Here is a 17,208-nt window from a genome sequence, read left to right as displayed (position 1 = left end):
ATAGATGTCCCACGTTGCCTGAACGCATCTTCACAAATCAAACGCCCCTTCGGTTTATTGGTGACCGCCCACTGAGTTACTCAGCCAGGTGACAGCTGCTGAGCTAGCAGGGAAACGTAACGACTGCACACTACGCACCATTACAGACAACATCACGATATTGTCACCGTCCCACCCAGGTGGACCACTACAGTCACGTCGGTCGGCCGGTGCGGTTTTTTGTTTTTGTTTTTGCTCTTTTTACGTTTCCGTGTCTTGAAAGCGTCTCTTCCTCTCGACGTTGCAGAGGAGTCAGCTTCGAGCAGCGGCTAGCTTCAGACGCGTCTACCAGAGGAAGCTGTAGGTGTTGTTGTATTTGTGCCCAGGACAGGTAACGCCAGGCCACCGCTGCCAGTCAGCATGTCAGAGCCGGCCGGGGACGCGAAGCTGGAGGTGAAGCAGGCGAGCAAAGAGGTGAAGGAGAGCGAAAACGTCGCGGAGAAATATTCAGCCATGACCGTGAGCAAGAACAGCGAAATGAACATGGGAGAGCTGTCATCCGCGTTCAGCGCGGTGCCCACTCACAAGCCAGTCAAGAAGGTAAGACCTGAGAGCAGCACGGAGCACTCCCGCTGCACGGGGCTGTGGCGGAGGCTCCGAGGCGGAAAACTCGTTGTGAGACGTTGCAAAGTCGGGCAAATGCATGCGCTCATTTAGTTTACCTACATTGTACCTGGCGTCACTCATTTGAAGCAGTAACCTGTGCAAGAGCGTGACCTGTGCATGTGTAAATTACTCCAGGACATGTTGAGTTGCAGCCCATGGCAGCACACCAAGTTACTGACACTCAGTTCTTGGTAAATTGATTATAGGGAATTTACTGTATTTTAATCATCAAACTACATTTGTTTTTAATGTAGGCCTATAGCCTATGATTTTACATTAAAGCAGATCTATTTATTGCGCACAGAGAAACACATCTTTTTTAGTGTTGTAGGCTACACTCCTCAATACTTTAACCAACTTCTTTTAGTTTGACCAGATGTATTTGAATCTAAACTGCAACAGTCCTGATCATATTCCCCTCAGACAAACAAAGGCTGTTCCATGTAACTTTAAGGAAATAAGGTTGTCAACTGACACCTTCAAGGAACAAGGAAGAGTTGCACCTTGTATTCACTCGCCTCGTTGAAGCCTGTGTGGACAAATGAATATCTGTTTCAGACTAAATGCACTCTTCAAAATCCCTGTTTACATGATGCAAACATATTGCTTAGCTGTTATCAGGAGTCTGTTGGTTGCAAAGTCCCAGCACTCTCAGGCTGAGGTTTATTAGTCAGCCTGGAAGGCCCATTATAGACAAAATGTTTCACATCCTCATTCTCTTTCTGGGAGTGACTCACTGAACACTACTGCAGTCATTAGATTGAGCTACTATGGCAAATAGTTGTTGTGTGTTCAAAGAGTTTAGAGTTGCACTGCTGCAATGAAATGATTCAAGCTCACTGGACATATTGAAAACCCTGACACAACGAGACAGGTAACAACAGATGCACTTTAATGCTGAATAATAAAACAGAGATCATGTCATGGTAACAGTCATTAACCTGGTATTTTGTTCAGTAGTGTAAGAATAAATTTTTTATGAAAGTGACGGAAAAAAAGAGCTAAGGTTTAATCTGGAACATGAATGAAAGAACCTGTGGAGCTTTCCACGGTTGATCATCGTTGATCAAATCATTGTATTATCATCATTGTAATATCCCTTTAATGAATGGTTTTGTGGTAGTTGTAGCTTTGTAAGACACATAGTGGTTATTTTCATCCACCATGTGTCTTCAAAGGGAGAAATATGACTTTCTGACGTGAAAATCCCTCTGTGATACATTTTTTTATCTGTTGTCATAGAAATGATATCTGAAGGCTTATGTGAAGCAGTTGTGTTCAGTTCAATGGTTATCACCTATAGTTAATATTTAGGTGGTAATGGTTCAGCAAGTTGAAAGCTAACAAATGATTATACATTGGAAGTAGGTTGGAGGAGATTTTTAAGACAAATCTGTCTTGCAGCAGGGTAAAGCATGGAACTGGCACTTCAACATAAGATGCAGAAAACATGTCAAACAGATGTTAAAACCCACCACATCTGTATAACGTGACAGGATGATGTAAAACCTGGAGATTTCCACATACATCCCAATCATCAGTGGCTGTGACATCGTATCACCAGCGTTAGGTGTCTTTAGGTCTTTAAAGTGCACCATAATGCAGTAATTCAACAGAATATTTAGTACAGCTGCTTGATAAGTAATGGAAGGACAGCAGACGTTTAGTAGCAGCCAGGCTCAGTGATCCTGTAACCCACAGTATCATGTCCAGGGGAAAAATGTGCTGTCTTGACACCTTAATCTTTGTTCTTTGTTGCCATGTTGTTTTCACTGGTATGTGAGCGTTTTCAGCACCAGTTCTAAACCTAAAAACCAGAGACTGGCCTGGCTGCTGTGCAGAGATGAAGAGAATGAGCCTGAGTGACATTAATGACATCTCTTCATGCTCACAGTAGCTGACTGACTTATTAAAGTCTAAATTAATCCAATCGCCTCATGCTCTGATTCTTTAAATCCTTTTTTTTTTTTGCTGAGCCAAAAAGTTCAGTCTCCCCCAGCAGCACCAGAAAATGAGTAACAAAACATTTCAGAAACTGCTGAGGTGTAGAGATCTGCCTGCCCTCTCCTTCCTTATCTTAGCTCACCATCATGTGAGAGGGTAATGTTCCAGCACCTGGACAACTCTTCTCTCTGTCTTACTGTATGTTTGCTTTGATGCATGCAAAATTCCTGTCAACAAAATTTGTTTCTGGTTTAACCACTGTGATAAAACGTTAGCTGACCAGGCATAAAGCCAGGTACACACAGACACACCTAAAAACACAAGTTCCTCCCTTTTGCAGACATGCACACACTTGGTTTTGCTGAATGTGGATTAACTGCTAATTTGGATGCAGAAAAATAAAGTGTGAAGAGGAGTGAAATGGCAATAAAACAACAAAGAAAATCAGCACTGATTTCAAGCAGTGGAGCTGTGTCCAGTTTCAGTGATTTAGTCTGTGTTTTGTTAGATTGCAGTAAACTATGGTAAACTGAGAGCATGTCACAATCATTAACCTATCATGAATTCATCATACAAAGAAAAACTTTGCAGCTGAATGTAGGAACATCAGTCTTGATGCTGCAATGGCTGCTTGTCGGCAGTCTGATATCTATTTTTAGAAGTACAACAAAATAAGCTTAATAGTAGGATTATCATGTTGCCAGAACGCTTTAGTAAAGAATGCTGTTTAACTTCACTCAGTTCCATCCAAATCCAATGAAAGCTAAAGCCATGTAAACAAGAACTTTCTATTTCTGCTAATACAACACAAATGGAATTGCATGTGACGGTCTGAACCTCCAGCTCAACCTGGATAAGAGATTTGAAACTGCTCTTTTCTTTACATACTGTGCCTGAAAGAGTTTAATTCGTAGTGTCTTTGTTTGTTTTAGCAAATTCAGTTTGTGGAGGACAAGCAAGAGTTCAGCAGGTTCCCCACCAAGGCGGGCCGCCGCTCCCTGTCCCGGTCCATCTCTCAGTCCTCCACAGACAGCTACAGCTCTGGTGAGGAGAGGCATCTGGGCAAATGACACGTGTAGACCTGAGTTCACTCAGTCTACAGTGTTATTTGAGTATTTGTGAGTTCTTTGAAACCCCCTTTTCTTTACCAGCTGCTTCTTATACAGATAGCTCTGATGATGAAACTTCACCACGGGACAAAACACAGGTCAACTCCAAGGGCAGTTCTGACTTCTGTGTCAAGAACATCAAGCAGGCTGAATTTGGCAGACGTGAAATTGAGATCGCAGAACAAGGTAAGATTGTTGAGTGGTGTCTAATTTATCTTAATCAAGACTTTCATGACGCTTCATTTTATTTCCATGTACTAAGACACCTCTTGTCCTCAGATATGTCAGCGCTGATCTCACTCAGGAAGCGAGCCCAGAGTGAAAAACCACTGGCAGGTGCCAAAATTGTGGGCTGCACTCACATCACTGCGCAGACTGCAGTAAGATTTCTCTCTGACTTTGAGCTTCAACACCTAATCAAAAGCTGCAGGGTGATCGTGCCTCTTAATCAGACGTAGGATTGTAGGTCAAGCTTAATTACAGTTTCTGTCCTAATTTTTTTTTTAAAGGAACATTGTGTAACTTCTCCTGTTATCTATTCACGAAAATCGATTATTTGGTTCAAAAGTACGTTTTTCATGAACCAGTAATCCCCCCCCATCAACAAACTGAAGTGTTCCTTTCAGCTCTGAATGAGCCGTTCATATCATTCATATCTACATGGAGCTGGTAAGCTCGGTGCTGGCTGCCATGTGGTGTCGCCATGTTTTTACGTTCAGTGGCAGCGTGACGGTAGGAAACCACGGAAACTCAGCGGAGACACCGGAGCTGTCGGCTCAGGTGGAGGTGGCGTCTGTGAAAAGTCACCGCGGTGACGCAGTGAGGACTGTGAGGGCAGACGGCCGTCGGTAACGAACCAGATGTCATTTTAGTCACAGAAGTCGAGAGAAAGCCGGTAAAACGTGGGTCAGGTAAACAATACGACATCGCCATGACAGCATATTGTCACGTGTATTGTTTTGCCTCCTGCTGACGGACCACTTGTTTACATAGAGGCTTGTTTATGCTGTTACGTGCAGCGGCTGTCGTCCGTCTGCCCAATTTCACGTGAATGTAGCATAAAAAATACGATTGAGTTGCTTGCGATATACAACCACAACGCTAGATGGGAGAATTCCTACACAATGTATCTTTAAAGTACATTTTTTGGGCCTTTGGTTGATATTTACTGCATAGAAACAAAAGTTTTTTGTAACTTTACACCAACTCTCATATTGTCTAAACCTTGACTCCTTGTTGAACATTCCAACATCATCTGTTATTGAAGAACATTCTGATAACAAGTTGCTCACGTTTGTTTTTTCAGGTGCTGATTGAGACCCTGGCTGCCCTCGGTGCTCAGTGCCGCTGGACTGCCTGTAACATCTATTCTACTCAGAATGAAGTGGCTGCTGCGCTGTCAGAGACAGGTAAGAAGCACCTGTACTGTCGTCTTTGCCATGTGAGCAGCTTTGGAACAGGGGTGTTGAGAAATAATGAACAGACTTCTCTGCAGAGATAATGGCAGATAACTATTTAAGAATAATATTAAAAGCTACAATGTGGAGGTACTGTTGATTTGAATTAGGTCCTGTAATATGTGTTTTGTAGATCGTTGTTGATCATTGTGTTGGGTCTGGACTCCAGGAAGAATAGCAATGGCTTTGCCAAAGCTAATGGAGATCCAAATGAATGAAATGAAATGAAATGAAATGGGAGCACACAGAGCAGCAGTACCTGTGCCTTTTATATGTAGTCGCTATGAGATGGTCTAAGTATGTACCAGTACTGTATTTCCACTGCAGACCCTAAATGATGGGAAGGGCGGTTGGATTTGCTTCTGCTGTACAGTAAATGAATGCTGTCCATAGCATACTTATATGTTGATTTGCTTTATAGGGAAACATATACATAAAGATATTTATAGACTCTGGAGCTGCCTAAAACAATGTTTTCACAAGAATCAAGACTTCTTTATTTATCATTGTCACTGTGCATTCTGCATTGGCAGTGCAATTAAAAAATCATCGTAATAACAGTAGATAAATAAATTCAAGCAAAATAAAACAGAGTAAATAAATAAATGCATTAGTTTCTGGGGGTGTATGGGGAGGGGACACAGGCTGACGGCCTGTGAGAAGAAGCTATTCAGCTTCCTGCTGGTTTAGCAGCTGATGCGTCTGTGTCCTCTCCCAGATGGCAGTAGGGAGAAGATGTGCTGGGAGGGGGGTGGGGGGGTCCAGAATGAAGAAGCTGGCTCTGCGGGTGCAGTACTGCTGGTATAGCTCATCAGGGAGGGGAGTGGGGCACCTATGATTTCACTGGCCGTCTTTACTATTCTGCTCAGCTGAGCGCTGCAGCACCCAAACCAGGACATGAAGCTGTAATAGGATGTTTCCATGGTGACCCTGTAAAAAGTAGTGAGGTGTGTAGTGGGACATTTTCACACATTTGTATTCTAGGATTATTATATTGTGAGAAGTGTTGCAGCGTTAGTAACTGTTACAAATGAAGGTTAGTCTGTTTCTTTATAATTGGAGGGTAGATATTCTAATATTGTCTGTTCAGTTTCTGTTTTGGAAAACAAAGATGATTGTCACATGTTCATGTGAAGTTTGCTTACTGCACAGCCAAGACGGCTGACAATGGTACTGTTCATATGAGATTTCTGAAGACTTTACCGATCCATTATGTCGTAGGTGTGGCTGTATTTGCCTGGAAGGGGGAGTCTGAGGACGACTTCTGGTGGTGTATTGACCGCTGTGTGAATACTGAGGGTTGGCAGCCTAACATGGTATGTGGGAAAGGTTTTTTTTTTACCCTAGTGATGTTGCAATCTCCCTCTTGGCTACATAGGAATAGACTGTGACATTAGATACATTTCAGTACCCTTAAATTTTGCAATGGAGGTTTGCCCTCACACAGAGGTATCGTACGGTTTCCTGTATTGGATTATTTCGTACCTATGACATGGATGTCCATTAATGTTTGATTTATGTATAAGAAATATGATGAGCCAGTATACATACATACAGTAGCAGCCCTTAAAATACATTTTCTTCTCACCTGTCAGATCCTTGATGATGGAGGAGACCTGACACACTGGATGTACAAGAAATACCCTAATGTATTCAAGAAGATCAGGGGCATCGTAGAGGAGAGTGTCACCGGGGTCCACAGGTCATTTACTGAATAATACTGATGCACGTCGTTACACGCATTGAGTTCCAAACATGAAGAAAGACTTTTTTCCGTCTTCTGTCTAGGTTGTATCAGCTGTCCAAAGCTGGAAAACTGTGCGTGCCGGCGATGAATGTCAATGATTCTGTGACAAAGCAGAAGTTTGACAACCTGTACTGCTGCAGAGAGTCGATCCTAGATGGGTGAGTGAGTTCGTGTTGCAGAATCCGACTGTTGGAAGTTTCAACAACAAGTATGGTTAAACACTAGCACAGCTTGTTATTGGACAGCTTTCCAGTAATGTGAGTGGTTTCCAAGGAAATCCATTCAGTTGCATCAATTACATTCAGTGAAGGCTCTTCCCTGTACTGTGAAACCAAACAACAAACTGTTGACACAAGGTTCACTGTTTAAAAGTAGACTGTGGGCAAAGTGGAGAAAGACCAATGTCATCGCAGCCCCCCCTCCTCAAAAAGATCAATTCACATTTCACCACAGCACCTCTGTCTGTGTAGCACTCCTCTGTGTTGCACACTGTCAACTTACAGGACTCTGCTAAACTCTCTGAGGACAAAAGCTGCTATATTTATTGCCTTGCTGTTAATTATCACCTTGGCAACATATGAGTAGTCCCATCTTTTAGAAATGTGGCCAAAGCTCTGCATTGGTGCTTTTTACAGCCCCCTCGTTATTTATTACCACTCTGTGAGTGGTGTGTGCAAGGTGCACTGATTTCTTGTAGCAGGTTTTCCACTCGAAGTCATGGCAATAAATATCAGTATCATTTGGCCTTTTAGATTTATTATACTGGGATATTTGAGAAGATATTTGACACAGATTGAAACCTTTTTTTCCATAGACAGTGTCAACAAATGTATTCCACTATCATATAAAGTTGCTAGATTCTTGAACTGGCAGATGTTCACTCGTGCAAAATGTGCTAACTGAATATCTCAACCCTCTCTAGCTTGAAGAGAACCACAGATGTCATGTTCGGAGGCAAACAGGTGGTTGTATGTGGGTACGGCGAGGTGAGATACTGATGTCATGTTCGTTTGTTTGTGTGAAACCATACATGATAGACCAGGGACTCAGGACACAGGTAGCTCAGCTGTTGTCATATTTTCTTGTAAAAAATGTACAGACTAGTGAGGATATTTTGTGTGTTAGAATCCACTTTTGCAGGTCAGATGAATACTCATTCAATAAACAGAGACTTTGTGGTTTTGATGGAGGTGGTTTGGACTTAAATAGCTATGAGTCATTTCTCCAGTCTTCATTAAGGTGAGGACAAAGTAGTATTTTTACGATATATTATTCTTCTGTCTTTACAGGTGGGAAAAGGTTGTTGTGCTGCGCTGAAAGCCCTGGGAGCCATTGTCTATGTGACAGAGATTGATCCTATCTGTGCCCTGCAGGGCTGGTGAGGAAAACAGGACCTGAGATGTTCTGCATATGATGAATAAGCTGACATACAGCGTGTGAACAGGAGAGGCAGCAGCAAGGATGTCCATATTGTACAGCATATGGTCAAGCCAGCTGAAACCTATGTTTAGTTAATAATCAAACAATCTGTTACATAATAAGTACATAAGTTCAGCTTGAGCTCCACTACTCAACAGTGACACCAGTGAGCCCACTGGCGAGTTAGCTGCTTGTCAATAAATGATAGATAATTTAATGTTTATTACTTTCCTCCCTGAAACTTCATGTTAACCTCTTCTTTCACTTGTATGTGAACAGCATGGATGGATTCAGGGTGGTCAAGCTGAATGAGGTCATTCGCCAGGTTGATGTCATCATCACATGCACTGGTAACTTGACTTTAGACATCTGGGTGTGAACAGTCATTGGGAATGCACTCATATAGAATAACCTTTCATAATGTACAGTAGTGGATAGGAGTTTACAACCCTTGGCTAATGACAGTGAATGATTGTCTCTAATTGTAGGAAACAAGAATGTGGTGACCAGAGACCAGCTGGACCGAATGAAAAACGGCTCCATCGTCTGCAACATGGGCCACTCCAATACTGAGATAGATGTGGTACAGTAGTGTTTGCTATGGAACAGTTGCAGGGCAAATCTACTGCTCTAAAGACGGTCAGATTAACTGGTGCTCTCGTGTCTTCCAGGCAAGTCTGCGGACCCCTGAGTTGACCTGGGAGAGAGTGCGCTCTCAGGTGGACCATGTCATCTGGCCAGATGGCAAAAGAGTCATACTTCTAGCTGAGGTGACTATGTCTTGTCCTGTGTGCCTTGGAGTCATATGTTTTACATACAGATCTATACAGTGTATGTGACACATTTGCATTTACACACAACACCAACAAATACAGCACACAGCACATTGCATAGATGATCTCACTACTCATACAACATAGAGCAGCCCATCATCCAGCCTGCTTTTGTGAACTGTCATATGAAATCATTTAATTAACCCTCAGGCAGTGGATTATGTAAATGTCATGGAAAAAGATAATTAATTACATTTATTCTTAAGTCATATTTAACTGACCAGAGCAACAATATGCAAGGGTTCATTATGTTGGAAGAATACTGAAGTGTAAATGCATTTCTCAGTGTTTTCCTCCCCTGATAACATTTTCCTCCACAGGGACGTCTCCTGAACCTCAGCTGCTCCACTGTCCCAACCTTTGTCTTGTCGATCACAGCCACCACTCAGGTAATATGCTGACTCGTGTTAATAGCAGCTAATGACACAGAGTATGTACTGCTGTACACTGTAGGCAGCATTATATCGGATTCACTATGTTTTTTCCGTCCTTGGTGCTGTGACCTGGAAATGTCATCAGTAGAGCAGTATCTGTATGAGAGCCCTGTGATTGCATTTTTGCTTTGAGAATCCATTTCCAACAGAGTTTTAATGCATGTTTGTTTTCAGGCTTTGGCCCTTATAGAGCTGTACAATGCTCCCGAGGGACGGTACAAGCAGGATGTTTACTTGCTTCCCAAGAAGATGGGTAAGGATAGAGACACTTCATGACATGAAGCACAGAAGCCTGAGAATTGTTTCTTCCTTACTGTAGTTGGTCTTGCATGTTGGTTTGGAGACTATAAGTTCATGACATGGTATAATATATAGAGATAGAGATCAAAAACATTAATTTCTGTGAATTTACTTAGTACTTCCGATGATTCTGCTTCCCCCACAGACATAAGTCTATTTCATGTGTAAAACCATATTTATTATTCTTATTGATTTTTTATATTTCAGATGAATATGTTGCCAGTCTCCATTTGGCGACCTTTGATGCCCATCTGACAGAGCTCAGTGATGAACAGGCCAAGTACCTGGGTCTCAACAAGAACGGGCCCTTTAAACCCAACTACTACAGGTTCATGTCCACAAACGTTCAGTATCGATTTTATGTGTGTTCTACCAGACAGGACCCCAGGAATATTAGTGGCTGCTCTGCAGCCGCTAATGGGGATCCAATTAAAATAAACAAACAAATAAACAATACTGTATGAACAATTGCAGAATAAAGCAATATACATACATATTTAAGTAGCTGCAATGAACAGTTTATTTTTTAATTTGTATTAAGCTGTTCACAAACACACAAAAACTTGAAATGATTGATAACAAAAGTTCTTGTTGATATTTTCTCTGTTCTCTTTTCTCAACTAAACTTGCTTTTGGTGTTCACAGGTATTAATCTGCAAGGGAACCACAATCAACAGACCTGAGTGTGGACGGTACCTGGTATTATGTCTCCCTAAGATAAACAAAAGATTTCTGTACATTGTATTTTATACCCTCCACAGGATGCACAGCTTTTATTTAGTTGTATTTTACTTAACATGGCAAGTTTTGCTGCACTTGCTGCTTCCTACAGACGACGGGCTGAGCACCCGGTTGGCTATAAAAAGTTAGTGTAACTCCAGCACTAAGACCTACAGCTTATTTTCTATATTTCCTGACTCCTCGGTTACCTAGAGTTCTAATATATATATTGAATAATATATCAATATATTGTGCCAAATGACTGTGAGAGGGAAGGGTTACAGTTGCTGTGAAATATTAATGGTAAGTTGTGAAATCAGTTAAACCTGCATCAACATTTTTGATATAAACATTGTATGAAATTCCTCTATGTAGTCAGTTGAAATTTGAATCCCACAAAGCTTTTTTTCCACCCTCAGCTGGTTCTTTGGCTTTCTTACCAACCTTTTATAGGAAACACACCTAGACAAACAACAGAGAGCCAATGTTAACTTCTGGCTTGTGAGGAAAGTCAAATGTTCTCCTGACTACGTGGACAAAGTCACAGCTAAAACACCAGTGAATATTGGACTTAAATTTGAGTGATTCGATGTAATGGTGTTCTGCTGGGTATTGGGCTGGGAATAGACTGTATGTGTGGTGGCTGCATTGCTGAATGCTCTGGCTTGCATACGTAGGCTACGTATGTTCACACAAGCTGTGATGCTGCTGCTGTCTTTGTGTGCGAGTCCTCAGGCCAGGCTAATGTTGGATTTCTGATTTAATTTTGACAGAAAATGTCACTAGAATGCGACGGTCTCCACATCCAGCTCCTAAAATGGTTAACAGATAGATTTATTTTTTTGTTTGAACACATTTCATATTCACCTTCATCATAGACAACCTTTGTGGAAGGTGTCAGTTTTGTGTAATGTTGCTGGTACAACGTCAATTTGACCGATCATCTAATCCCATAACATTGGTATGGAAATGAAAGAAAGAAGTTTCACAGCTGCCACACATCCAGTTTGTTACCGGCCTTAATGTAGGCAATCATTTGCTTACAAATGAGCCATAAGATCTCAATAAGCTGACTGTAAATCCGTGTTCTGTGTCATTGAGTTTGTTTCATCTTTGTACCTCACAGTGGTGAAAAAAATGCTCAATGCAGCTTTAAAAAAAAAAAAAATTCTGTTTGATATGGCAGCACTTATTCACTTCATACATTCCATCCACAGGACGTAGAGCTTTACTGCACACATTCAGTGTGTATGGGGGAATGCAACAACTTGAATGCTTTTTGATTCTGGCAAACATCAAAAGAGGGCTTGGCATTTATTTTCTCAGAAACAATTGTCCATTTTGAGGTTTTGGTGTCTGGAAAATGCTCTCTGCACCTCAGGGCATTCAAATATCTCAAACTATATGTAAATATATTTTACCATATCTGCACTGTCTGTAGTATCCATGTCTAATCTCATTGTCATTCTTATGAAATTACTGCTTAAAATAGAGATGTAAAATAAGTTTACATTATTTTGATACTCTATGATCCATGACATATGTGATCTATGACTATTAGAGCTATGTATATTCTGTGTAATTCAAGTTTAGCAATGTTTTGTACAGTATGTTTGTACTGTATATGCAGCAGTGTCTGACGAACTAGTGTCTAATAATGGCATTGGCTGAAATACAACATTCAGTTTGTGGTTAATTTTGACAGAGGACTCTGATCTTCTGTCTGTGTTTCTGTTAAAGACTTTAACCAGAGATGAATGATGTCCTCAAATGCTGTGGGACTAGACATGGATAAGCTTTGTTGTCAACACGTTGGGCTCAAAATATGTCTTAACTCGACCTCTGTGATATCTCGCTCTCTTGCACCATCATTACGGCTACTCTGGTTTGGTTTCCTGAAGATTAGCACTGTTAAAAAGGCTTTTTATTAGGCTGTTTATTGAGGCTTGTCGAATGCATAAAAACAGCATACCACATTTACTTCTCTCTATGTACACTTAAGATTTTTTTCTTGTAAGTAGTGAAAACTTTGGAATCTTAGTTGAGTGTGTTGTGTAATTGAAACTATATTGTATGCAGGTAGTTGTTACTGCTGAATTTAAAACTCTTCAACATGCTGTATTGTATGCTGGTGGCCCCCTGGGCTGATCTTACTCCAAACAACTGACAGTGTTACTGTCCTTGCCAAGGGTTCAGCACCTTGTTACCTTGCTCTGGTATTGCTCCACATTCAGTAGTGTTTCCATCACCCCCCAAAAAAGTTATATAGTGAGTGTTTCCTTTTATTCTGAATTTCATTAGTGTTTTTGTCCCTTACTACCATTTATTGTATTATTAGCCAACAGTGAGCTACTATAAACTGCTCTCATCTTTGCTCTAGCAGCTCTAATGGCATTAGAGTCAAGGACATCATTGTCAGCCAGAGTGCTGAAGCTACCATTCTGGGCATGATCATGTCATGAAAAACACAGTTGGATATGTGAACAGAAATGATTCAGTGGGTCATGAATTGACATGTCCACCTCTTTAATCTCAGAGTATTGTCACGCCCAACAAGGGTGTTATTCTGCAACTGCAATAGTAATAGCTATGCAGCAAAACATACTCAAGTCAAAAATGTTTCACTTAAACAGTGTTGGAGAGCTATTCAGTCAGTGTTTCTGAGCACTTAAATATGCATTCCTGTAAGATCACTAGGTTTTAGACATTAGTAAGCAACACTTAACATTGCATTGTTCTTAGATACTTTCACATACACTTTTTATTGTATTTTCTTCCCAGTTTTATTTCTTTAAACAGTCATTGTCTTACTTGCAGTGGTCCTTTCATAATGGCGCATGCCTTTTACAATGGCCGCCTCTTGCTTTAACCAATAATGTGGTAATTATACTCTACTTTTAACTCAAGTACAGACAAATGAATGTGTTGTCTCTGGAGCAGACAATTTGATTCTCGTCAAGTCGAAGGAAATAAGCATATACCACTGTGATTTGACACTTGAGCACTGTTGCTGGTTTGAAGTTTTTGATGTGGACACAAAGTTCAGCAAATTATAGGCTATATTAGCTGTAACATGGGCCTATATTCTCAACATGGTATCTGTAGATTAGTTCGAAGAACACATTTTCAGTAATGTACACAGTGTTCATTTGTGCACAGATCCCTTTAATAAACTACTATTCAAATTTGAAAATGGCTCGGATGCATAATTTCACTGACATGCTTACACAGAAAAATAGCATCTATATCTAAATGCATTCCCTGTATCCTTTCTTGCACAACTGGGTTTACAGCTATAGATGCTGCAGAATGTTTTTGTTGTTGCTGAATTCCGTCATTGCATTAAAAAAAAACTGAGAAGGAAAGAAAAGTGAAAAGGACCAGGAGCAAGAAAACCCCAAATACTAGTATAAGTAACTTCAGTTAACCCTTTTGTTCACTGTCTACCACTGGTGGCTGAGTTGGATATACTTTAGTCTTGATGCATGCAGATGAAAGATGAGGAGTAGAAGTTGATCCCGTCAGTCCCGATGACCATTTATTGCAGATGTGGATTACAGATGAATTAAGCAGAAATGATAACAATTAAACTAAAGATTGTTAGTACATAGGTACGACCACACTCAGCTGCCCCAGGTTCTTTTGGCCTTCCCCCTCAGACTCCACCTTCAGCCTCTCAGCTGTCCTCTAGATGGCGCTGTACACACACCCCAGGCCTGTGGCTCAGGAGGTGGAGCGGGTTGTCCACTAACTGGAAGGTTGGTGGTTCGATTCCAGGATTCTCCAGTCAACATGTCAACGTGTCCTTGGCAAGACACTGAACCCACACTTGACCCCCGATTCGTCCATTGGGTGTATGAATGTGTGTGAATGGTTAGTTTCCTGCTGAATGTGACCAAAGATAAACCGTCTTTGATGTGACTTACAGTGTAAAGTGCTTTGAGTGGTCCGAGAGACTAAAGCACTATATAAGTGCAAGTTCATTTACCATTTACCATTACCATTCATTGTCACTCATTCTCACATACACACTCATGTGCTCTCACACTCGCATAAAAAGAAATTGTTCATTAAATGGACAAACGCTCAACTTGGCTCGTTCCCTATGAAAAAACAGAATCATAAAGATGTGTTACTGAAAATGACTGTTCTCTTATGCTTGTTAAATGCAGAGATGCCACATCCCACATTTATTTGGGATTTTTTTAAGCAGTGGACATAGGAAATCTTACTTGAGTGGTTCTTTTTTGTAATTGAAGTTATATAGTGTGCATGTAGGTTTATGTCATTGCTGATTATGTTACAGGAACAACTTATCTTATGGAACAACTGGCCCTATAGTGTGAGTTCTGTTGGGTTTGTTTGTTGTGTTCTCTTCTAGGTACTTTGTATTCTTCCTGATGCTACCTGAGGCCACATGACCGCTGGAATATAAGAGTAGGCCACACCACCTCCTCCCTCTCTCTCTCTCTAGCCTATGTGATTAAAGCACTTTGAGTGGTTAGAGACTACAAAAGCGAAAGTTAATTTACCATTTACAAGGTCTGTTTGTAAGCTCTAATTTGATGTAGCCTACAACAAGTCTGATGTGGACCAAGTTAAGAATTCATGATATATTCTTTAGCAAGGTGGTTGCAGGGCTCGTGGAAAACAATGTTATGACACAACATAACCACAAGGTGGCAGCAGCTGTCAAGCTGACAGACAGATACCCACACTGGACACAGTTCTGTGAACAAACAGAACACTCCAAATGAATATTGTTAGGCTCCATGAGACAGTCTAAAGCTTAAAATAGATATGTATCTCTATAACACCAAATCATAATAGACTGAAAATATATGCCCTGGTCAAAAATTACCCTGACCTTGTGCTGACCTGTGCTTTTAGGCGTCAGTGTAAAAAGTGCAGATATAAAGTAGCTACAGCTGACTCACCTACTGGCATCAGTTTCAGTTATGAAGTATCCAGGAGACCTATATCAACTCGAGAGACTTTTAATTGATTTATTAATCCAAAACGTGACCAATTTTTTACATAATGTATTTCATATATGGAATTTCAATAATGTACTGCATTTTTTACATTTACAATTGCATTAATAAGAAGTGACAGTGATAGTCACCATACACCAGATTAAGTTACTTCCTCTTCACACTTGACACTGTAACTGTGACTCTTCACATGTGAGACAGGTCGACCTTACCAGAGCTGGCTGTTGTACTGATGTAGCATGCTAATGTGGCCTCATTGAGGGTGTCAACAACACCACCTGGGAATTTCACCCCCTGGTAAAGTATGACTAGTCCTACAGTAGCAGTCACAGGGTCAGTTTCAACATAGAGCAATGGCTATTAATAAAAGAAATATTTTAAAACGGCCAACAGGATGGGGTCCAAACAGAGACATGAGCCTAGAACTGGGACAAGGGCTGACTGAATCCTGTTTTCATTGTCATTGTGATGTGAACATGCTGTGCAATATCGCGCAGGCCTGGCTGGGTCTTACCAGGGCAGCCGGGAACCAACAAAGAGGGAGAAGGGATCCACAAAAACTATACTTTGTGATACTGCAAAATCAAAAGAAACATGAAAAATACCACCACCAGGAATGGGTCTGCTGCCCCACGCCACAGCATACTGCTAAACACAGAAAAAAGAAAGGGGTCAAAACCAAGCCATAAAGTGCTTAACAGTGGAGACAATCTAACAAACAAACACAACAAAATGTATCCAAAACTATTTAAAAATGATACAGTCCTCTGGACTGTGTTGAAACAAGCAGGGAAGGAAAAAGGGACAAATGCGCCAAAATAATGACAACAACAAAAGGTTCCAAAACATCAGGACATCCAGGGAGTGTGGCTGGTGGCTGGCCAAACGATGAACCCCAGGTCTCACATCACAGGGCCAGGACCAGAGGGTCAGAGCCCGAGTGGCCCCACGGCTGCAGCAGAGAGACCAAGCTGCACCTGGACTGGCTTCCACCTGCCTCGGCAAAGCCAGCAACAGGCTCCGCCACACTGCATCTGCAGGAGAAAGACCTGTATTCAGTATATAAGGCACACAGTGGCAGGGAGGGAGAGGACCTCCAGCTCCACTAACATCACTATCATAGATTCTCTCAGTTCTCTGTAGCTCTCACAGGAGTCAGAGGCCACTGCCTCAGAACCTTGCCTGATAATGGGGGATGTATTTAAGAAGAACAGAAAAAGTAAGAGTGTATGAGCCTACATTCCTCATAATACAATTTTGACACGGCCATTTTGGGCCTCATGGATACAGACACAGACAACTCTGGCTATAACTGGGAGGTTAAAAGGTTTTTTCAGTGGTGTGAGTATCATCCCTTCATTGTTAACACAGAAAACACAAAAGAAAATGTATCTTTGATCCAGAGCATCTGGGAGACCACTCTCCACTAATGGTCCACAATACACAGATTGCCCAGGTAGAGTGGGTATACACATTGATGAAAACTTGTCTTGCGATGTTCATGTGAACTCTGTTTGCTCCAGGATACAGCAGCGTCTCTACTTTTTGCGAAGATTCAGGGTGTTTCTACCATGCTGTTATAGAGAACATTTTACGTTATGGAATT

At 41.3% G+C, this 17,208-nt stretch overlaps 2 protein-coding genes across 5 annotated transcripts in view; one reads left to right on the top strand and one right to left on the bottom strand.

The window, feature by feature from the left end:
* Positions 1–17,208, bottom strand: part of srsf3b (serine and arginine rich splicing factor 3b) — a 65,918-nt gene that overhangs the window by 5,583 nt on the left and 43,127 nt on the right. The window lies entirely within an intron of this gene.
* Positions 91–13,795, top strand: LOC310986718 (S-adenosylhomocysteine hydrolase-like protein 1). 2 transcript variants are annotated; one of them, XM_083972770.1, is made up of 17 exons: positions 91–579; positions 3,522–3,633; positions 3,756–3,884; positions 3,978–4,078; positions 5,005–5,107; positions 6,377–6,471; positions 6,751–6,857; positions 6,944–7,060; positions 7,825–7,888; positions 8,192–8,280; positions 8,601–8,671; positions 8,810–8,904; positions 8,993–9,091; positions 9,475–9,543; positions 9,763–9,841; positions 10,096–10,216; positions 10,534–13,795. In XM_083972770.1, the coding sequence occupies exons 1-17, from the start codon at positions 400–402 to the stop codon at positions 10,538–10,540; spliced, it is 1,638 nt and encodes a 545-aa protein (XP_083828896.1). In that variant the 5' UTR covers positions 91–399; the 3' UTR covers positions 10,541–13,795. The 2 variants fall into 2 exon arrangements, with proteins under 2 accessions (XP_083828896.1, XP_083828895.1); XM_083972769.1 differs by having other exon boundaries at positions 3,741–3,884.

This window comes from Trachurus trachurus (assembly GCF_905171665.1).
Source record: "Trachurus trachurus genome assembly, chromosome: 5".
NCBI classification, from domain to species: domain Eukaryota; kingdom Metazoa; phylum Chordata; class Actinopteri; order Carangiformes; family Carangidae; genus Trachurus; species Trachurus trachurus.
Note: the sequence above shows the minus strand (reverse complement) of the source record. Positions and strands in the feature narration are given on the sequence as shown.

Coding starts and splice junctions, on each gene's coding strand:
- LOC310986718 (XM_083972769.1), top strand. CDS start 400: ATGTCAGAGCCGGCCGGGGACGCGAAGCTGGAGGTGAAGCAGGCGAGC. Junction 6,858..6,943: donor AGTGTCACCGGGGTCCACAG/GTCATTTACTGA, acceptor TCTTCTGTCTAG/GTTGTATCAGCTGTCCAAAG. Junction 9,842..10,095: donor CTTGCTTCCCAAGAAGATGG/GTAAGGATAGAG, acceptor TTTATATTTCAG/ATGAATATGTTGCCAGTCTC.